The sequence below is a fragment of the Schistocerca serialis genome, chromosome 5 (assembly GCF_023864345.2).
Source record: "Schistocerca serialis cubense isolate TAMUIC-IGC-003099 chromosome 5, iqSchSeri2.2, whole genome shotgun sequence".
Lineage (NCBI taxonomy): Eukaryota > Metazoa > Arthropoda > Insecta > Orthoptera > Acrididae > Schistocerca > Schistocerca serialis.
In genome coordinates, this window is record NC_064642.1 from 188398452 (window position 1) to 188422079 (window position 23628).

Here is a 23628-nt window from a genome sequence, read left to right on the forward strand (position 1 = left end):
ATTTGAAGAATGACATTATGGTACCATCTAAAGCTGCTTTAAGGGATATTTATTCACAGACAACCAGTTGGTCAAGCGACCATCTTTAAGTCCAAATATTAATAACGAGATGAAACAGTGGATGATGCAACTGAAAACAATTATGTATTTGAAGACAGGGAATCTTCCTTTAAATTAATGTGGGTCAGTCAGTGATCTAAAGCTGGTGTATTCAAACTGGTTGTCTTTGAATAAACATGTGTAACAACAGCTTTTAGTGATTCTATGATGCCATTCTTTTTTATCATATTACTGTTGTACATGTCCCAGTTAATTTAATCCCCATATGTGTGTCCTTCATCATGACAAAAATTATTCTCTCTTGCAAGGACAGTGCCTTAATGCTGTACTGACTTGGAGAATGGAGAATTTCCAAGATACTCATATAAATGTGATTAATTTTGCCAACAGATTCTGTCTGTAAGAAGTATTTTAAAAGAAGACGAAGAAAATCTAGGGCTTGCAAATGAGAAATTCGGCCACTATACATATATTAGAATACTGCAGAAAATCGTTACCAGTTTAATCAGCTTTAGAACGAGACTATGACATTCAGGTGAAAGAAGAAGGAAAATTAGTCCAGAATGAAATATATAACAAATGAAATAAATCATAGTAAATGGACTGTAATTGTCATCGCTTAAATAAATTACAGCATGAAGACCAGTTGTGGAGACAGTACAAGATTAGCTCACTAGATCATGCGATGATCAAAGTTCGAGAATTAGACTGAACAGTGATTGCAGTCTCTTATTTATGTATTAGTTGCTGTTGTTACATATGACCTTTACCCTAGAAGTTATTGCCATCTGTGTTTCACTATTGCTGAAGCACAGCACTATGAAAAATTGGAGGGGGTGTCAGCTGCTGGTTCTATACAGCAAATGAGAGAGCAGTGAGCACAAGAGACAATGTAACATTCTCATGTTAGTATAGGCAAAATCTGCTAAGTGTTAGGGGGGGAGGGAGCTACGTTCTTGGGTCACACAGTACTCACAACCTCAGAAATAGGACATATTCAGAAGACACAGTCAAATATTTGTGACAATGGAGACACAACTTCCACATCTGTCCTATTAGAAAGACGATGATGACAATGGTTAAAAATAGCGATACCACAGATGAGTGATTTAGTAAACAAAACAGGCTGTGAAGACAGAAATTAATGTCAATAATTTATATTTATTTATTTTCTCTTGTTTTATAAAAACGTAGACAATTAATAAAAGACAAAAATTTAGAATTGGTGTAATGTGCTCATTTTGAAGAACGCTGTAAGCATCGCCATCGTACAGCTGTTTTTATTTTGGGTGTGGCAGGAATCTGAGAGTAGATTTATAGTATTGGTGCCCTCTTTTAGTTTTTTTTTTTTTTTTTTTTTTTTTTTTTTTTTTTTTTTTTTTTTTTTTTTTTTTTTTTTTTTGTCAGAAGGTAAGTCCAGCAAAGTCAAAGCAATTTGATTGCATCCTCTTGAAGGTTCCGTCTCCAGTCAGTTGCAAAAATTGATGCTTTCCCTTTCTTGCTCCTTGTTATGGATGATGATGCACAGATTGTTTAATCATATTTGTGTAGAATAGAAAACCTCATGGGCTGATAGAGCTGGAAGAGACTGGTTTTACTGCGTTTCAAAGTAAATCTGAACAACCATAGGATTATTTTCCTTCATTATATCATAAAACTGCTTTGCACGAATTTTATGTCATCTGTGCCTATTTCATAGTTCATTCTTCTTCAGATATGTTTCTCCTTTTATTTCCATTAAATCAACCTTACAAGTGGAGCAGATTTTGATATGAGGTGGCCTGAATGATAGATTGAAATTTTTGTAAAATATGTGGTTGTATTTTGATTTTTCCACAGAACCTCTTGAACATCTTATTGACTCTGAAATCTGAAGACAAATAACCTCTCGTAGACTTCCCTCTTCCATGGCGGCTCTCTCTGCAATTATATTTTTTAATATCAATCTTAATGGCAGTAGTTACCTCCTTATGGTCCTTTCTTGTTCTCTCGCCTCCTCCTACTTTTCCTATGGCAACTTTCCTCCTCTATGAAACTTGCTTGCTAGATAGGAGGCCAGAGGGGAAAGGCTTCTGGGGATGTGCAAGCGATTTACATTGCTTGAGGAAATATCTTCATTTAAAATCACAAGAGAAATTCTTCATGATTACGAAGACTAGGTACCATGACTGACCTGGAAAATATACCCAGGTACAAATGTGAGTTAAATTCATAATGTAGTAGTAATGAAGAGTAAGCTGAAATCCAAAACAATAAGTCAGAACATATGATTAGATGCTGACTTGTGTGTTGAGGCTAGTTCAGCAACAGAGATCAGAACTGTAATAAAGAAGTTAATAATTATGGCCTCCATCAGACAGCAAAGACACAGGTAGAAAAATCTGAGACTCTAACTTATCACTTATTTATTTTATTCAAAATCTAGGAATGCTACAGGAAAATGTGACACAGACAGGGTTTAAAAAAACTACATACGTAAAATTTGAGTGTGTTTGGAGGAGATAAATAGAAACACATTTTTCATGTGACAAAATGTCACAGGTGTGCCCATTTTCCCTTGGAGATCCCTCACTGTAGACTGATTTTTGCCAGTTGTTGGAGTAGGATGAGCCACCACATTCTCCTGACCTCACTCCTGTACGTTTCTGTTTGTGGAATGGAATGAAGGATTTGGTGTGTGTGACACCAATGGACACTCCAGAAGAGTTGGTTGTCCATTTGGCTGAAGCTGCAGCCAGCATTCACGAAACCCCAGTTTTGAGTGTGTTACACAGTTGTTAGCATGCAGATACCAGCTGTGCGTTAATATATACAGACAAAATATTCAGCAATATCTCTAAAATAGTATTCACCACACAGCAGTTTTAACATCATTTCTGAACATCATTAGTGTTAAAACCTTTAAGGACACAAGTGGGGCAAATGATGCCCCAGTGACGTATTTCTCACTAAAGTGTTTTGTTTCTTTTTATCTCCTCCTATACATTTAAATTTTGTATACATATTTTGTACATCCTGTCAGACAAAAATCAAACAATGGAAAATCCAGGATGAAATGTAAACATATTATGAAAAGGAAAGTTGCTACTCACCATATAGTGGAGATGCTGAGTTGCAGATAGGCACAACAAAAAGACTGTCACAAATAAAGCTTTTGGCCAGTAAGGCCTTTGTCAAAAACACGCACACGTGATCACAGTCTCAGGCAACTGAAGCCACACTGCAAGCAGCAGCACTACTTCGTTAGTTAGCTGTGTGTTAAATTGATCAATCTTACAGTAATCATTATGATGTGGGAAGTATCAAGTGAATAATAAATACACATGTGAATCAAGTTGTATTTTCCTTTCCTTCCAGCTTAAAATTTTTATTACCTACACCATTCCCTTAAATGGCACAAAATGTGTTTATTTTATCTGTAGATTTATTTATTCCTATTCAAGAATTCATCTGTGGTATAGGAGGAGTTGTCAGGAGATGTGATCTCAATTTATTTTTGAAACTATTACGGCTGTCTGTCAGACATTTTATTTCATCTGGTAATTTATCAAAAAGTTTTACAGCAGCATATTTTACCCCTTTCTCGACCAGAGATAGGTTAAATAGAGGATTTTGTAAGTCTTTCTTTCTTCTGATATTATAAGCATGAATGTCACTGTTGTTTTGAAACTGGTCCATCTTGTTGAGAACAAATTTCATTGCTGAGTAAATGTACTGTGAGGCTGTTGTAATAATTTCTGACCTTTTAAACAGATGCCTACAAGATGTGTGACTATGGGTCCCATACGTTATTCTAACCACTTTCTTTTGAACATTGAAAACTTTTTGCATAAGCGTTGAGTTACTCCAAAATATTATTCCATATGACATCAGAGAGTGAAAGTATCCAAAGTATGTTAGCTTGATAATTTCTGTATCCTCAAAATTAGCAATTATTCTGATTGCAAAAGTTGCTGAATCTTGTCACTTAATGAGATCCAAAATATGAACTTCCCAATTAAGATTATCATCTGTATGTACATCCTAAAACATAGTATGCTCTACCCTGGCTACTGACTTCTGTTGTGTTACATTTATTGAAGGAACTGTACTCCTTGCAGTAGAAAATTGGATGTACTGCTTTTTTTCAAAGTTCAGAGCAAGCCCATTCGCAGAAAACCAATCAATAACTTTTCCATAGACATTATTTGTATCATTTTCGATTGGAGTTTCTTTTCCTGGATTAAAAAATGTCTCTTGTATCATCAGCAAACAGTGTCAGTTTAGTTTAGATTCTTGTTTTAGATAAGAAGGGGGTCATTCACATATATCAGGAACAGAAGGGGACCCATTATCGACCCCTGTGGAACACCTAATGTAATTTCAGCCCAGTTAGGTGAAGTGGGAAACTTCCTTAAATCACCTTAACCATATAAAGAAACCTTTTGCTTCCTGTTCTGTAGATATCACTGAAACCACTCATATGCTGTTCCATTTGTACCGTAGAATTGCGATTTCTGTAACATAATGTCATGGTTCACACAATCAAATGCTTTGGATAAAAGGCACAGAAAATTCCAATTGGTGATATTTTACTATTTAAAGTCTCTATTATGTGGGCACTGAAATTATATATTGCTGTTTCAATAGAACAGCGTTTTTGAAATCCAAACTGTGATTTACTAAGTGTCCCATTATTGTTGAAATTGCTAACCACGCTTGAATACATTACTTTCTTGATGATTTTTGAAAATGCTGTAAGCAAGGATACTGGCCAGTAATTGACATTTGTGGTGTCCCCATTTATGTAGGGAAGCTTGACAATGACATACTTTAAACTGTAGGGAAAAGACTCTGCATTAGTGATGCATTAAAGATGTGACTCTGAACATCAGCTGCAACTGCTCCACATTGTTTTTAATATCTTGTTAGAGATGTCATCTACTCCGACAGAACATTCATTTTTCAAAGATTTAATGTTTTTTCCTTATTTCACGAGAAGTTGTTACATGAAAATTAATCTGACAAGGATTTCTTAGAACTGACTCTTCCATGTAGTGCTTGGCTTTTTCTTTTGAACTATTTTCACCAATTTTTTCACCTACACTTAAGAAATGGTTGTTAAATACATTAACTACTACTGTTGATTAAGATGGTCTCATCCTCTTTAACAGTAATACTACCTACTGCAGTAGTTACTTTCCCTGTCCCTCTTTTAACAACATCCATATTGATTTTATTTTATTGCCTGAGTTGTTAATTTCATCTCTAATATACATATTTTTTGATTTCCTAACAACTTTTCTCAGTATGTTACAATAATTTTTGTAGTATAAAATTGCATCTGGATCTTTACTAATTCTTGCTCTCTAATAGTTTTCTTTTTCTTTTTGAAGACACTTTAATACTTGCAGTAATCCAAGGTTTCTTTGAAAACTGAGTAATTTTTTTTTTTTTGGCAACGATGTTCAAAAAGGGATATAAATTTATCAAGAAATATGTTGTATTTATCATCAGCATTTGGCTCATTTTGTACATCTCCCCAATTAACATTTCTTAAACTTTCTCTGAAGTGCTCTATAGATGCCAGCTTGACCAGTGTTACACTTTTACTTAATGGTTTCTGAACTGTACATCCTGCTGGGTTTTGTAAGTTAATCAATTGTGCATCATGGTCTGATAATCTGTTTATCACAGGGTAAGCTTGTGTTAGTTTCACATGATCTTGCTGCACAAATACATTATCTATTAGAGTGCTACTGTCTTGAGCTATATGTGTAGGGAAGTTGATCACTGATTGTAGTTCACTTTTCCTATAGGAATTGCTTAGAAAGCTTACACTGAAATCACCACAGATTAATAACTTCTTTTTGTCTGACAGACAGCATAATAGGGAGTCACCTTTTTATGAATATGTCCCAATCTCATGATGGGGACCTGTATGGTCCCTTTGTGGGTGGGGGGGTTAGAATAGGCCTGAAGTATTCCTGCCTGCCATAAGAGGCGACTAAAAGGAGTCTCTCACTTTTCCCTTTTCGGCCCTATGAGTTCAGGTCCCATTCTACGGTTTTGACATGCCACTTTCAAAATTCTACAGAAGTGCAGGCCTTTATGTGGTGCACGAGTTGTCCATAGTGCCCTTAAATTCGATCTCCTGAATCTCTTGCCATGGCTTTGCATCTCCACCTGTGATTCAGCTATTTGGGCAAGGACACTTCCCGGGGTATGTCATCTTCTTCCGTTGTCTCCTGTCCTCTTTCTCTCCCATGTCAATTTTGGATTTCTCTGCGGCCAATATCCAGCATGGTAGCCAGTCCATTGTGGTGAGGCCGTCATGTACCCGTTTGGTGGTAGCCCCCTGACAACACAGGGATTGCACTCCTGATGCCTGAGCTGTAAACTCCCCATGTATGCCAAGGAGTAGATGCCTGTCTACCTGGGCATTAGCACTCCCAGCAATGGCCATACGGTCATCATGCCAGTTGGCCTTTGCTGTGGCTGAGTGGCACCTGGGGAGACTCTCTGGTTGGAGTGGGCGGCATCGGGGCGGATGACCCGCAATGAAGCAGACTGTCACCTCTTGCCGGTGACAGTATGGCACCAGCAGTCTCTAAGAAGGGCAAGATAGAATACAATACTGACAGATATGGCTGTAAATCATTTCCCTCCCTTGTTACACCATGGGAGTAACATATGGCTACAGAACGGAGAGAGCCATAATCGCCTCAGTTTTCATTCTGTAGCAGATCTGATGGGGACTCTTTTCTACCTATGAAGCCTCAGTTTTTCATTGAACACCTTCAGGATAAGTTTGGAGAAGTGTCAGCGCTGTCCAAGATGCGAATTGGTGCAGTCTTGATTCAGACAGCATCCCCAGCCCAATCTCGAGCTTTACTCGCTTGTGACAAGCTGACTGATATTCCTGTTTCCATCACTCGAGGAGATATTCTGGTTTCCGTCACTCCCCATAATAGCCTCAACATGGTCCAGGAGATCATTTTCCATTGTGGTCTCCTCTTGCAGTCTGACGACGAGCTCTGCGCCAATTTAGAAAGGCGGGGTGTTCATATCATCCGACGCATTTACAGGGGACCCAAAGACAACAGGGTTGCCACCAGTGCCTTCATCTTGGCCTTTGAGGGTGATTCATTGCCTGAAAAGGTCAAGGTGATGGTTTACCGTTGTGATGTTAAGCCATACATCCCTCCCCTTTTGTGGTGCTTTAAGTGCTGGAAGTTTGGACATGTCTTCCCGCTGCATTTCCAGCATCACATGTCGAGACTGCGGATGTCCACTGCACCCAGATACCCCATGTGCGCCACCTCCCACTTGCATCAGCTGTGGAGAGCACCACTCCCGCTACTTGCCAGACTGCCCAGTACTCCAAAAGGAGTGGAAAATTATGGAATAAAAGACCCTGGACCGGTTGACTTACACAGAGGCTAAATGTAAATTGGTCCCTTCCCTCCTGCCGGAAAAGCAGCCTCCTCTGGCTCCTCTTATGCGGAAGGGGTGCCTTTTCCCTCTCTCCCAAGGTCTCCACTAATGCCACAGCAGACACTCGCCTGTGGCTCAAGGAGCCAAAAGCTGCTGGATGAAGAGCTTCACGGTCTTCCTCTGTGCCTGAAGCTGCTTCGTAGAAATCGTCCCAGCAAGCCCTTAAAGAGAAGTGAGAGAGCAAGCAAACTAAGAAGAAGACTGCTAAGAAACAGGACCCTCTGGTGGCCCCAACACCACCACTCCATATCAATTCTGCATCTGAGACTGTGGTGGAGATGTTAGTGTCCTTTGTGGACCTGGATCTCACTGATGCCTCATCCACCATAGAAATGGCTACAATACTCAATTGGTGGCAACAGGTGACCCTGAGGCATAACCTGCCTCCCTCATTCTTTAGTGTGCTCCCGGTGAAAGTCAGTCCCTTGGTGGTCACCGGAAGTCGCTGAGGCAATTAAGCAGCGTTGGTGAGCTCTACAATGGCATCCTTCCCTGGAGCACCTCGTAGCCTTTAAATGGCCCTGTGCCTGCATATCAAACGACAGAAACAGGAGTGAAACTTTCGTGGCAGATTAAAACTGTGTGCCAGACCGAGACTCGAACTCGGACCTTTGCCTCTTGCGGGCAAGTGCTCTACCATCTGAGCTACCCAAGCACGACTCACGCCCCATTCTCACAGCTTTACTTCTACTAATACCTCGTATCCTACCTTCCAAACTATATAGAAGCTCTCCTGCGAACCTTGCAGAACTAGCACTCCTGAAAGAAAGGATATTGCTTCTGTGAAGTTTGGAAGGTAGGAGGCGAGATACTGGCAGAAGTAAAACTGTGAGGATGGGGCGTGAGTCATGCATGGGTAGCTCAGATGGTAGAGCATTTGCCCGCGAAAGCCAAAGGTCCAGAGTTCGCGTCTCGGTCCAGTACACAGTTTTAATCTGCCAGGAAAGTTTCATATCAGCACACACTCCGCTGCAGAGTGAAAATCCCATTCGAGAAACAGGAGTGTTGGGAGAGATAAATCTCGAGCATTGGGTGCCGTACGTCACCTTCCCAAGTCTGGGCAAAGATCATACAAGTTTTTGGGTACCAGACCCGAACAGGTGTTCCCAGTGTTAACATAAATGGGATGTCATCTACCGATGCAAATGTGGTTGCAGAACACCCTAGTGCTTTTAGGGTGGAGGTTTTAATGTGTTGCAGAGTGGATGGCTGCTTCTTTTTATTCTTGTGGTCAGCCAGCCATGGTAATCTGTTGTCATTTTAATCTCTTTTATCTGTTACGTACATTTCTGTGGTTTTCTTCTCCTGTTAGTCCATTTAAGTGTTTGTTGCCCTTCCATCGTTCTTGTGGTTTTTTTCCTTTCTCTCGGTTTTGTGTTGTCAGTCTCACTTGTTTGATTCTCACCCTTGTGTCATTGTTTTATTCGGAGTAAGGGACCGATGCACCCCCCCCCCCCCCCCCCCACACACACACACACACACCTACCTTTTAAATCAACCAACATGTACACTGTTGCTAATATCAACACTACATTATCTAGCTGTAGCTGACATGCACGAACTTTACAGTGCTGATTGACACAAGATTTTCTTTCTTGTACAGTTTTGTATTTACACCCTTGTTTCATGTAAATGGCAGCTCCCTTGTTACCCATGCTAGATGAGCAAATGTGAAATGCTAAATTATACCCATTTACACCAACACTTTCCATCCCGACAGTTACGTGGTGTTCAAAGTATATCAATGTCATTCTTGTTTTTGAGATCATCTAAACACACAAACAGCTCATCTGCTTTATTTATTCCCCAGATATGTTATGGAGTAAATTGATACTACCCTTAGCTTTATCCCTATTTAGTGTACATGAAGCATCTTTTATTCAAATTTTCTTGAATGTTGTCTATCTGGACTTCAGCTTTTAAGCTGAAAAACCTGTCTGCCTGGTCCCATTAACCACAGGGATAATCCCTTCTGTGAATGTGGCCTCCATTAAGAGTATCTGCTAGTAGAGAGGCTAACTTATCTTTCCCCTTCCTGTTTAGGTGCAGGCCATCCCTGTAGTGTATCCCCACCTACCAACAGCATCAACTGGAACAACACTTATGTGAGATTTTGCCAGTGTTTGGAGCATCCTGTTCAGCTCAGTGTTAACATGTCTTACAACAATGTTTACCCAGGATAGATCATAGTGCTGAAAGACTTCCACAAACCACAGATTTGTGTGCCCTGTGTCTGCTCCTATTTTGTCCAGGTCAGTCCTAATATATATCTTGGATTCATAGCCAGACTGTATCCTGCTGCTCCAACTACAATTACCAGTGCATGATGGGAGTGGCAACTGGGTGGGGGTAAGGAGGTGGCTGGGGTGAGGAGGAGGAGGAGGAATAGTGGGATAGGGGGTGGTGGACAGTGATGTGCTGTTGGGGAGCGAGTAGGGACGAGGTAGAGAGACGGTAGGGCAGCTATGTGCAGTTGGGAGGTTAGACAGAGGGCAGGGGAAAGGTGGGGAGAGAAGGGAGTTAGCAGAAAAGGAGAGAAGTTAATAGGCTGGGTGTGATGGTGGAATGAGGGCTGTGTAGTACTGGAATGGGAACAGGGAAGGGGCTGGATGGGAGAGGACAATGACTGATGAAGGTTGAAGCCAGGAGGGTTACGGGAACATGGGATATATTGCAGAGAAAGTTACCACCTGCGCAATTCAGAAAAGCTGGTGTTGGTGAGAAGGATCCATTCTGCACAGGCTGTGAAGCAGTCTTTGAAATGAAGGATGGCATGTTTGGCAGCGTGCTCAGCAACAGGGTGGTCCACTTGTTTCTTGGCCACGGCTTGTCGATGGCCATTCATGTGGACAGACAGCTTGTTGGTTGTCATGCCCACACAGAATGCAGTACAGTGGTTGCAGCTTAGCATGTAGATCACATGACTGGTTTCACCGGTAGCCCTGCTTTTGATACGGTAGGTGATGTTTGTGACCAGACTGGAGTAGGTGTTGGTGGGAGGATGTATAGGACAGGCCTATTACGGGGGTATGAGCCATGAGGTAAGAGGTTGGGAGCAGGCATTGTGGGGTGATGGATGAGTATATTGTATAGGTTCAGTAGACGGCGGAATACCACTGTGAGAGGGGTGGGAAGGATAGTGCACAGGACATTTCTCATTTCAGGGCATGATAAGAGGTAGACAAAACCCTACTCAAGTTCTGGGTGGTACTGAGTTATGAGGGAAATGCTCCTCTGTGGTTGTATGATGCAACTTTGGGAGGTGGTGGGAGATTGGAAATATCAGACATGGGAGATTTGTTTTTGTACAAGGTTGGGAAGATAATTACAGTCTGCAGTGATGAGTGGTCCTCCTTCAAATATACCGAGTGTCACATTGAAGCCTTCACGGATCCTAATTATCCTCTCAACGTTGTACAAAAACAAATCTCCCTTGCCTTATCTTTCCAATCTCCAGCCACTGCCCAAAGTTCCACCATCCGGCCACAGAGGAGCATTCCCCTCGTAACTCAGTACTACCCAGGACTGGAGCAACTGAATTTCATTCTCCGCCAGAGTTTAGATTACCTCTTGTTGTGCCCTGAAATGAGGAAAGTCCTGCCCACTATCCTTCCCACCCCTCCCAAGGTGGTATTCTGCCATCCACAGAACTTACACAGTGTACTTGTTCATCCCTACACAACCCCTGCTCCCAATCCCTTACCTCATGGCTCATACCCCTGTAATAGACCTAGATGCAAGATCTGTCCCATACATCCTTCCACCACCACCACCACCACCACCACCTAGTCCAGTCTGGTCACAAACATCACCTATCCCATCAAAGGCAGGGCTACCTGTGAAACCAGTCATATGGTCTACAAGCTAAGCTGCAACCCCTGTGCTGCATTCTATGTGGGCATGACAACCAACAACGTGTCTGTTCGCATGAATGGCTACCGACAAACTGTGCTCAAGAAACAAGTAGACCACTCTATTGCTGAACACTCTGCCAAACATGAAATCCTTCATGTCAGTGACTGATTTGCAGCCTGTGCCATATGGATCCTTCCCACCACCACCATCTTTTCTAAGCTGCACAGATGGGAACTTTTCTTGCAATATATCCTATATTTCTGTAACCCTCCTGTCTCAACCTTTGCTAGTCACTGTCCTCACCAATCCAGCCCCTATCCTGTTCCCATTCCAGCACTACACAGCCCTCATTCCACCATCACACCCAGTCTTTTTACTTTTCTCCTTTTCCACTACCCCCACCGCCTCCTCCTCCACCTCTCCCCCTTCCCTCTGTCCAACCACCTGACTGCACATAGCTGCCCTACCTTCTCTTCACCTTGTCTCTGCACACTCCCCAGCAGCATTTCACTGTCTGCCACCCCTACCTTACTATACCTCCCCCTCCCTGCTCCAACCTCCTTGCTGCTGCTGCTGCTGATACTGCTCGCAGTGTGGCTACAGTTGCCTGAGACTGCAGTCGTGTTGTGTGTGTGTGTGTGTGTGTGTGTGTGTGTGTGTGTGTGTGTGTGTGTGTGTGTGCCGTCTCTTTTTGACAAAGACCTTACTGGCCAAACGTTTATTTGTGGCAGTCTTTTTGTTGGGCCTATCTGTGACTTGGCATCTCCACTTCATGATGAGTGGCAACTTTCCTTTTCATAATATTTTTACACACTGTCTGAGAGAAAAAATGCGATATAAAACAAACATACAAAAATATTAACAAATTAATATAAAACTACGGCAAGTGAACATTTAGGGGCATTAATAATGCCATAATTGTATTAGAGCTCCATGACCAGGGAACATAATAATTCAGTAGTGTTTGGAAAGGCTTTCATGAAATATTTACAGCACCCTTGAAGTCACTTTATCATGTATTGACTAATAATGTGTTCTACCATTGGCTCCAAGCTGTGTACAGTATCCCACATTTAAAGGTGTATTTGGCATTTTGCTCCCCTGGTTGTGATGTGATTTTGTTTGAGGCATCTCGAGAGGTTTCTTGGCAGCAGTACATCTTCAGGGTATATTGTTGGGTCAATTTGATTCTCCAGGCCTTGTCCACCAAACTGTGTCCAATTAGCTCCCTAGCACTTTCTTAAATTATGATGAGCAGGTTAAAGGGAGCTAAGGAGATCCAGTACAGGCTTTCTACGTTTAAACTTACTTGTATATCGAAGATGCGAAATGATTTTATATTTATTGGAGAATTTCTAGCAACTGATTGATTATGAAACTTCCTGGTAGATTAAAACTGTGTGCAAAGGTCCCGAGTTCGAGTCTCTGTCGCGCACACAGTTTTAATCTGCCAGGAAGTTTCATATCAGCGCACTCTCCGCTGCAGAGTGAAAATCTCATTCTGGAACTGATTGGTTAGATCTCTTGCTCCATTTGGTCCCCTCTTTTGTATGAGATCTCGTGGTATTGCATTAAATAAGTCGTGTAGCTTCGTGGCAACGAGCTTCTTATTTAGATGGAATATGCCTGCTTGTGTTTTTATGAGGATTGGTATCCGTCCTTACTGTTTATAATGTGTATTTAACTAATCTAGATCATTATAGTGTTTCTTCCCCTTCAAAAAATTTACTTTCTGTGCTTAGAACAACAAAATCTCCAAATCAAACCTTTTAAGTTGTTGTTGCTAGTAGCATGTCACTTGTGTAAAAAATGAAGAACTGGAGAACCAACACGATCTTTGGGTGGCCCATTTTGCATGTATTTTTTTCCTACTGTGATTCTGAATAATTGACTTCATTTAGTTTTTAGGCATAGACCCCCCCCCCCCCCCCCCCCCCCCCCTTGGTCCCCATAGTTCAATGAGCTTAGCTCAGCATATGGTTCATTTCAGCTTAAATAGTAGTGTCTTGCTATGCAACGCCATACGCTGCATTTAAGTCAACAAAAGGGACAAAAGCTTTCTGGCCTCTTTGGAAGTCAATGTCACTAAATGAAGTTACAGCTAATACTTGCTCACAACCATTGTGGTTTGATCTGAATCCAGCATGATATGACAATACAATAGTCAATAAATGTATACGTTGTTGAAAATTAACAATTATAATAGATTATAGTATACTGGGTCAAGAAAAATGCTATTCTTGGAGGTCGGTATGTGATCTGCCACCCAGACTCAAGACAAAAGTTAATATAACAAAATCAAATTAGGTGGATTTTGAAAACACGTGTACGAAAATGAGGAGCTGGCAATACTGTCAAATCCTGCAGCAGTTTGGAACATACAGAGGAACATGTCTCACTCCACACAACTATACTAACACCATAGCTCGCTGAGTAGACTGCTGGGATATCAAACTCACATCCACCATTGAGCTATGGTTCAACTCCTCGTAAGGTTCCTTTTTTATTTTTTTATACATACGTTGGCTAGTTCTCATCATTGTAAGGACATAATTTCTTCATATGACAATAATAGCCTACCACATGATAGAAGGGTCTATTAAACTGCACATATGTGTCTATTAACCATGCAATACACAACTGTAACTGGTCCAGTCAAGTTCATGTAGGGCAGATTCCCCATGGAGTTCACAAACAATGAATATGTCAACATGCATTTGGTGCTGGGTGCATCTGATACGCTGCTGCTGCTCATGCATATGCTGCACAATACCCTCAAAGGAACCATCCCCATAAGAATGTTTTTTTTATTGCCTGGAGCAATATCTTGGGGGCTGTTGATCTTCATCCATAAGTAATAGAGGTCGTCCAAGGACTAGACATACTCAACAACAGAGGACACTATTCTTGAAACTGTTCACCAATCACCTATGTGAAGTTCCAGTTATCTCAAAGACTGGTTGTTGAAGTGTTACACAACGAACTACTGCCACATCGTTGTGTTAACATCAGTGGCCAGAGGACCTCATTTGATCAGTTCGGGTTGGTGAATGGCTTTTGTACCAAATGGAAGATAAGGGACATTTTATAAGTAACATGACATGGGCTCAAGATTTTAGGTTCACTTGTGAAGGGATTTTTCAACCTCCATAACAGACATTATTTGTCGGACAGAACGCATGTCACCCGTAAACGTGGCTTCCAGACACTCTTTAGCATAAACCTGTGTGCTGGAATTGTGGGAGTAGTACTTTTGGGCCCTTACCAATCGCTGGACAAATTTAATGTGCCCCTGTATCGTATGTTTCTTTCCAATACTTTGCCTGACACATTAAAAAACATTCCAGTTGCTGTCCAGTGTCAGCTATAGTTTCAGCATGATGGTGCACTGCCACACTTGGGAAGGAATGTGCATAACTATTTAAGTGAAGTGTTTCCAGGGTAGTGGATTGGTCGTGGGGGTCTAGTGCTCAGGCCTACATGTTCCACGGACCTCAATCCACTAGATTTTTATTTGTGGAGACAGTTAACGGAACAAGATTATAGTACTCCACCCGTGGATGTACATGACCTAATAGCTTGCTTGCATTCGACTTTGGCAATGGTGGATGCAGGTGTGTTGCGTAGGGTCCAGCAAAGTATGATCCAGCTTGTGGCGAAGTGTTTGCAAATGTGAGGTTGTTGCCTTGAATATCTTCTTTGCATGTACCAGCTCTGTGAAGGTAAGCCTGGATGTTAAACATACAGAATGGAATTATTGTGCATAGTGGTTCCCCCCCCCCACCCCCACCCCCACCCCCACCCCCACCCCCCCACCCTCATGGGATCCATTATTATTTTCTGTTGGATTCATTTGTGTCGAGGATGAAAAAGTAGTCATTTACGTCCATGAATAGTTCATGTTATGTGTTAATGTTTAAATAAAGGGAACATTAACAGAAAAAAATACTGCACTGTGGAAGTGTAAGTTGTATACAATTTGAAGCTTTAACTGAATAATATATTAAAAAAAAGTTTGGTATAAATGTGACTCGAATATTGGCGAGTCTGCATATTTGTCCCACACGGCATTACCTTTTCTCGCTGACCTAATGAGACAGCTCTGACATAGGGCTCAAATTTCTATCAAACCTATTTGCGGAACTAGGTTTTGCTAGGCAACCTTTTGTCTTAAATTGGTATCAGGAATTGCATGTCCACAGCCAAGTGCTGGATTTTTTCTTCATCCTGTATACTGAGCAATGCAGTGGGACACTAACTTGTGGAGTTACCTGGTTTTAGAATTGCTAATGTTTGATCTCTTTTTAAATTGAGTAGAATTATGTGAGCTATTTTCTGTCTCGCAGGACCAGATTTTTAACAAATTGGGGATAAATTCCATCGTTTCCTTCAGCCTTATCTATTTTTTTTACTTTGTGAATCTCATCGTCATTAAAGGGATGTTAGGCCTGGTCACCAAAAATGACAAATGGTTCAGGTTCCATGTTAAACTGTCGGAACTCTTTCCCCAATTGCCCAGTTGGTAACTCGGTTAGGTTAGGGACATGCAAGTTGCCGAAGTGGCATTCAATTGAAAGGCATGCACCACGTTAGTGGGCACACAGAATTATTACTATTAAAGGAATGGCTTAGATTTTTGTTTTCATTTAGTCCTTTCGTCAGTATCTTCCAGTTCTCAATGATATTTCAAAAATGTAGATTGATTCAGACTTTTCAGCCTGATTGCCTGAGAGAAATAGAGATAGAGAGAGAGACTAGTGCTTGACTTAGTATTAACTTTGTCTCCATTTCCATAAAGAGACAAATGATGTGATGGAACACAAGCAATTTAGTTCACTTGGAAATAAATTTATTGCATACTGACAAGAGGCAAAATAGTTATACATCAGCACTTGTAATATTGGATTCATTCAGTCATTACCTTTCTAAGGGACCCCCCCCCCCCCCTCTCTCTCTCTCTCTCTCTCTCTCTCTCTCTCTCTCTCTCTCTCTCACACACACACACACACACACACACACACACACACACACACACACACACACAGGGAGTCCCTATAGCTAGATGTCACATGTATGGTTTGAACTAGTGGTTCTACAATCTTGATTTTAGATTAGTACTTATATTTGTGGAAATAGTGACTGAATGTTAGGTTTTCAATTAACGTTCCAAAAATAACAGACTTTCAGTATTTGTTTAGCAGTCCATCCTGAAAAACAGCTCATCAGACACCATTCCAGCCGAGTCCTGTGACATCTGTATTCTGGAAGCATAGCACTTCAAATCCTCCCAGTGGACAGAAGCCCACATAGTTTGATCCTTCAATACTTCACTAATTTACCTGAACCATGGAGATGGAAACTTGCATGCCAACAGTTCATCCTATCAGCTTCACTCTCCAGCCTGGATGTCAACCTTTCTTGTAATTTTCCCCCACTTCATTTTTTTCCCACTATTCCTTTGCCCGTCCCCAAAGTCACAAAGCATCATTTTACTTTATTAGTTTATTTAATATTTTGGGTTATTCTTGTTGGAATTTGTTTTTACTTTTTTTTCTGTATCTCATAACTCCTTACTGTATCCCTCCTTTCGATATGCTTGAACCGAGCCAATTACATTACTTAATAATGCAGCATCCTTTGGTCTCTCAATTTCTGACATGTCTGCCTTCATCTTTACTTCCCTTCACTGGTTTAATGTTTGGGTTGAAGCAGAGTGTAAATCAGGACTTCACAGAAAACATGCTCCATGAGCAGACTGAACAGGTGTCTGCAAGCAGCCAGCCCTGTATCTCCTCCAGCTTCGCATGGAGTAGGATTGAAGCCTACGAGAAAGACAGGCTATGGTGCGTTTGTCACGGCATGTGACATTGCAGGTCTTGAAAGAGCCAGCAGCCATCTCCAGCCTGGAGCAAGTAGGTATTTTAGTTGAGTTTATTAATTCTTGACTGTGCCTTTAAATGCATGCAAGCTCTGGGTAGCACATGACAAAGTTAAGACCTTTAATGCATACATTTTCAATTACAATATTTGTAATGCACACAGCCAAGCATTCAATGAAGTGTGGTGGACAAGCTGACTAACATGACGACACAAATTCGTTGTGGAGCTGTATTTCTAATGGGAATAGGGATGGAGACTTATGTAAACAAGGAAACCAATGCTGAGACAAATACCTGGAGAAATCTGGAATGGCATTATGTTGTCTTTCACATTGGAGATACTTAAAGTGGCATATCGGAGTGAACTGGTATGCAAAGATTTTTTAATTTTCATTCAGCTGCATTACAAATCCTGATAAGGTTTTTCAACATGACTGGCACTCTGTAGATGCTTAAATTAAAAACTACCGTGACAAACTTACCTTTTCTACAGTTTCCTTAAATTTGTTCCTAGAACACTAAAGAATAGGCTATGCAACAAAATCCTTCAAAAAGATTTTGCAAGGTGGTTCTGAACATCATGTGTCATAACGTATGTGGGACATGTGATTATCACGTATGATAGTTGCACAACATGAAACTTCTACCTGTATTCAAATTTCTGTCTGTATCGTGGTGTATTGTCCGTTTGCCACATAGATGTGTAACAAAGGGTCCTCCAGATGTACGTACTTCCTATTTGTTCTACACGAGTACAACATGTTATGCCTCTTGCACTCAGTTTTGGAAGTTCGACTCTTAAATACCTTCGTTGTAACATAAGTCACACCTGTTTATTTGTAGTTTTCATATTGCGAGAGATCAATGCGACATTTCACTTGCTCTCACTATTCATCACACATATTCTATAGCCAATTTATAGTTTGATAATTTCCAAAACTACAGAGGGAAAACACACACATCAATGACCAGATGGACGGTTCATAAATTTGTGAAAAAAAGGGGGGGGAGGGGGCATGAGGGAGATTTGAACACAAATCTCCCGCTTTGCAGTCCAACACTGTGACCACACAACAAGGACATTGTGGTTCTTGGAAATTGCTCGATGTGGCACATCTTGAGCTTGGAACATTCGCTGTTTCTATTCTGCTTACAATTTTTATTTTTTTTTTTTGTTTTCTTTTCTACATAACGGGATCCCGGGTTAGATTCCTGGCCGGATTGGAGATTTTCTTTGCCCAGGGACCAGGTGTTTGTGTTCTTGTCATCATTCGTGAAAGTGGTGGAATTGGACTGTGTAAAGATTGGGAATTTGTATGGGTGCTGATAACCACACAGCTGAGTACCCCACAAACTACTACTACTACTACTACTACTACTACTACTCCTCATCATCATCATCATCATCATCATCATCATCATCATCATTCTTTTCTTACAGTTCAGTGCACCACCTTCTTCTTTTCATACTTTATCTGTGTTTAGTTTTTGATGGGTTATCCACTGGACCATTTTACCAGTGAATGTAAGGGGTGCGCTGGGGAGTTTCCCTTGTAAGCATTTTGTGAACCCATCTTTTTGTGTAAAATGGTTAGATTCCTCGCACTGTAGATTGAAACATGAAGACATTGTTGTGTTACACAGTGCTTACACACTAGTGCTGCTATTAGATGGCATTGCTGCCAAAACTGATCCCGTCTGATTTCACAGTTGGCACTTTTCAAGTGTTGTCACAGCCACATGATGCGGTGCACATTTCCCTCACTCACCATCACACTACAATTGTTCTGCTATTCTTGCGAGCAAGAACCTGAGCGAGTGTGAGTGCTAACACTGACAGTCAGTGGATTGTTTTGTTAAGCTCTGCTGTAAAACCGCATGATTTAGGTTTTTTATTTGCTTAGAATTTTAAGGCAAATGCAGGGATATTGAATTACCTCATCAATGGAATGTTAAATCCCAATCCTCCTCTTCCTAGATCTGGGTTTTAAATTACACCCTGTCCTCCTTAATTGCTGAATGGTCATTGTGACGGAATGGGATGCAAAGGGGTCCAGGTTTATCTCCTAGCTGGGTTGGAGATTCTCTCCACTCAGGGACAGGGTATAGCGTTGTCTTCATCATCGTCATGTCAGCCCCATCAACACCCAAGTCTCCGAAGTGGTGTCCACTCAAAAGACTTGCACCAGACAACATGTCTACCCAACTGGAGGCCCTAGCCACACGACATTTCATTTTTACACACCCCTTTAGTGCCAGAAGCAAAGAATATTCTTTTATTCGTTAGTTGTGGTCCTGGGCATACAGGAATAGTCCCTAAGCTCAGTGTCATTTCTGTTTGATGTGGCACCAAAAGACTATTATTTAAGAAGAAGAAGAAGAATGGAAAGTTCCACATTTGTTATTGGTTTATTATTTTCTAGGGATGATGCCCCTTCAGAAGAACCAAGAGATGGAATTTGAGCGAAATAAAGAGAGGTTTATGTTTCTTAAGGTATGTATGAGCACTTGAAAACTGTTTCTAACAAATATTCCTTTATTTTCATGTTTTATTCATTATTAACTTATTTACATGCTTTGTTATTTGTTAAACTGGCTTAATCATGTTGTTATATTAGAGTACATAATAGTTAGTTACACTGTTTCCTGCTATTATCAGAGTATCATGATATCTTTTTGAGTATCAGAGCCAGTTAAAATAATTTATTGTTACTTATCCAGTGACATTTTGGATAATGATATTTAATTTCTTTGCTGCACTGTTGGAGTCATTACTTTCTTTAAGAACTCCCTTGTGTTCTTGATGTTGGATTATGAGTACAAAGTAAAGCGACAGCAGTAACACACTGAATCCACATTCAGCTATCTGGCTCCAAAATTTGGGTTTTTTTTGTGTCTCTAAACTGCTTAAAGCAAATGCCAGAATGTTTCCTTTGAAAAGGGCACAGCCAGTTCCCTTCTCCATCCTTCCCCAACCCAAGCTTGTGCGCTGTCATTAGTGACCTCATTGTTGATGGGACATTGTTTTCCTTTCTTTGTGAATAGTTTATTCTTGTGAGAAATTGTTATGCAGTATAGAGCAGTCTATAGAAGATAACTTCTTGGAGAGTTTGTGGAATACAGAACCATTATTTATGCAGTATGTTGTTTCATTGATACAGCTGACCCATTTCATTACCTCATTTACCTGACAACTTGAAATTTGTGCCTCTCTATTTTACCTTCAAGTTGTTTGCTAGAATATGAAATGTACACAAATAAGATTACAAAAGCTTGTTTCTACAGAGGGATGCCTCTGCACACAGCAAATAGCTTGCCACACCTCCGTGTTCTGTCAGGTCTTGTAATGCTGCATTTGACACCTCAGTTTCCTGCTCCTGATACTGCACCACCACCACCACCACCACCACTACTTTTTATCTGGTAACTGGCTGCTGAGAATAAAATTTTTAGTGGCCTGATCTATAAACAGCTCATATGTTAGGAAAGTAAATAGAGTCCATAACATAAAGTGCCAGCTGCACTTAGACCAGAATTGAAACATACAGGACCAAGCAGGAGGGCACAAAGGGTTACATAAAGAGATTAACAACATTAGACAGTACGTTGCTTCTTAACCATCCTGTGCAGGAGTTTTTGTCATTGTTATGGTAGATGCCACTTCCCTCATCACAAGTGCTGCTCACTGCTACTTTTCAGTTTTCAGACAGACAATATAATTGTTCTTTCTAGCCAACACGTGCTACTGAACCACACACTCAAGGCCATAACCATTACAGCCCAACTGCCTACCTTAGTAATGATCTGTAGCTTATACCTCTTTGAGGCAGAGGTGGAAGAACTGTTTCATGAGTAACTGCTCCTCATTATGTTGCTGGGTGATTTCATCATCCATGGTCAAAACCAATTGCAAAATGGTTTATAAAAGATATCTGTATGGTGCAAAAATTGGCAATCAATACTAAATAATGAAAAATGTGAAGTCGGGCGCATGAGTGCTAAAAGGGATCCATTAAATGTCGGTTATGTGATAAATCAATAAAGTCTAGAGGCTGTAAATTCAGCTAAATACTAGAATTAAACGTACAAACAACTTAGGTTGGAAGGATCGCTTGGAAAATGTTGTGCGGAAGAAGAGCCAAAGACTGCATTTATTGGCTTCTGCTTAAGATGCAGAAGATCTACTAAAGAGGGCCTACACTATGCTTGCCCAGCCTCTTTTGGAGTATTGCTTACCAGATAGGATTAATGAGGGCGGAGAGCGTCACTGACATGATACAGGATTAAAGCAGACATTATTAAAATAAAGTTGTTTTTCGCTGCGGCAGAAACTTATCACAAAATTTTGATCACCAACTTTCTCCTACAAATGCGAAAACATTTGTTTGATGCCAACCTACATAGGGAGAAATGATCATTATAATAAAATAATGAAAGTCGGAGCTCGCACAGAACGATGTAGGTGTTTGTTTTTATGCGTCATGTTTGATAATAGAGAATCATTGTGAAGGTGGTTTGATGAACCCTCTGCCCAGGCACTTCAATGTGGTTTGCAGTGTATCCATGTAGATGTAGATGAATCACCTGGAGGCAGTCAGAATGCAGGTAGTAGGTCTTAGCTAGCTGAGCAGCTCCTCATGGGTTTTTACTGTTGTAGGATGAAAGCAGCAACTCCACAGCTTTTTAGCACCATGTATGGCATCTTTTCTGCAATGAACTTAACATTACACAGTCCTTATCTTGCATGCATGACACAATGCCATCTCCAGTGAGATTCTGATAATCTACGTGGGTGGTCCATAAGTAAAGCCATTTGAGAAGCATACTGCTCTGAAGCATATGTCACAGTATCTCAAGGGAAGGACATTGCTGAGATAGTGCAAGAAACATCAATTGTAGTTACTGTAACATGCTGCTTCAGTGGTCTATTTTGAGAGGTGGAGGATCATTATTTGGTCTACCAGAATAGCATAGCCACTCTATCACCTAGATGCTGCAAGTTTATTCAGCAAGCGGTGAGGGTTGCCACAGCAAGATAGGTGGGTTTTGGTAGTGGAATTCTTCTGATGGGGGCCACTTCCTTCATCACAAATGCTGTTTGCTCTTAAGTTTACGCACTGACTGTATAAACATCCACTTTAGCCAGCAGCTGTGGACTCGCCATTGTATCATACATTTGAGATTAGGAGTACATAGCGGCTGCCTGACCCAATACACATGTCTGCTGAACTCTGTTGCTGAACTTTTTGCCGTTGGATGGGTCGTTGAGTCCATTTATGTGTTTTGCTACCTGGCGACAGAAGGCTATCATGGTATCTTGTCACGTGCTGATGTAACATCAGAAGCAGTGGGGTATGTCATCAGCCAAGTTCCTGCAGTGACAGTATGTGGATCACCATGCCTCGAGATTCGTCAGCAAGACGGTGCTCTGCTTGCACTGTGGATTTACTCATGCAATGCATACCAACAGTACACTACTCTTCCAGACACCATTGCCTTAAAAAAAGTTGAAGCTATCAGAAACACGTGAAGATAATTACTATGACAAAGGTGACAGCCTTGTGCTCATTATATGAAATTAAATTCTGTGCTACTTCTCATAGCCATTAATTTAATCAAACAACGAAAGTAGACTTGGTGTGAACAATACGAGGTCTGCTCAAAAAATGCCGTAACATTCATAACTTTGCGCTAATGGTGTGTTAAAGTGAAATGTGGTTGGCATCCCTGCATATGCCTGTGTGTAATGTGTACCTGCCGGAAGTCTCATTGTTGTATGTCTGTTAGTTATTGTTCAATGCTATATTGAGTAGAACATTGTGTTGCATGGTATGCGAACTTAGAGATGGCAGAGCTAGAGGAGCAATGTGTCAGTGTGAAATTTTGCATGAAGCTTAATAAAATCATTACAGACACACACTAAATGATGCAGGAACCTACTGTGTTGAGTGCTTCAGCTATACTCGGTGCTAAGAATGGTTCACACGGTTTAAAAATTGCCAACGGAAGTTAAAGATGACCTTTGTTCAGGAAGCCCTTTGACATCTACCGACAACGCTCATGACAGAATCGTCAGTGAAATTATTTGTGCCAGATGAAGACTGACTGTCTGAAAGATTGCAGAAGATCTAATGTTTCAGTTGGTTCGTGTTATGAAATCCTGACACAGAATATTGGAATGCATTGTGTTGCCACCAAGTTCGTCCCATGGCTCATGAGTCAAGCCCAGATAGATCTTTGCCTCGCAATCTGTGAAGAGCTTTTTGATCATGCAAATGAGAATGAGAATCATAACTGGTGACAAGAAGTGGGTCTATGAGTATGATGTTGAGACCGAGTTTGTCTTCACAACGGTTCA

At 41.0% G+C, this 23628-nt stretch overlaps 1 protein-coding gene across 3 annotated transcripts in view; it reads left to right on the forward strand.

Annotated features, from left to right (window-relative positions):
• Positions 1-23628, forward strand: part of LOC126482289 (cytoplasmic aconitate hydratase-like) — a 328052-nt gene that overhangs the window by 99907 nt on the left and 204517 nt on the right. The window contains exon 1 of one of the 3 annotated variants that reach the window (XM_050106285.1): positions 19684-19764. The exons of the other annotated variants lie outside the window; for them this stretch is intronic. Coding sequence (XP_049962242.1) covers positions 19696-19764 — 69 coding nt within the window. The 5' untranslated portion in view covers positions 19684-19695. Of the gene's footprint in view, positions 1-19683; positions 19765-23628 lie in introns of those variants that run through there. 3 annotated transcript variants of the gene reach the window in all.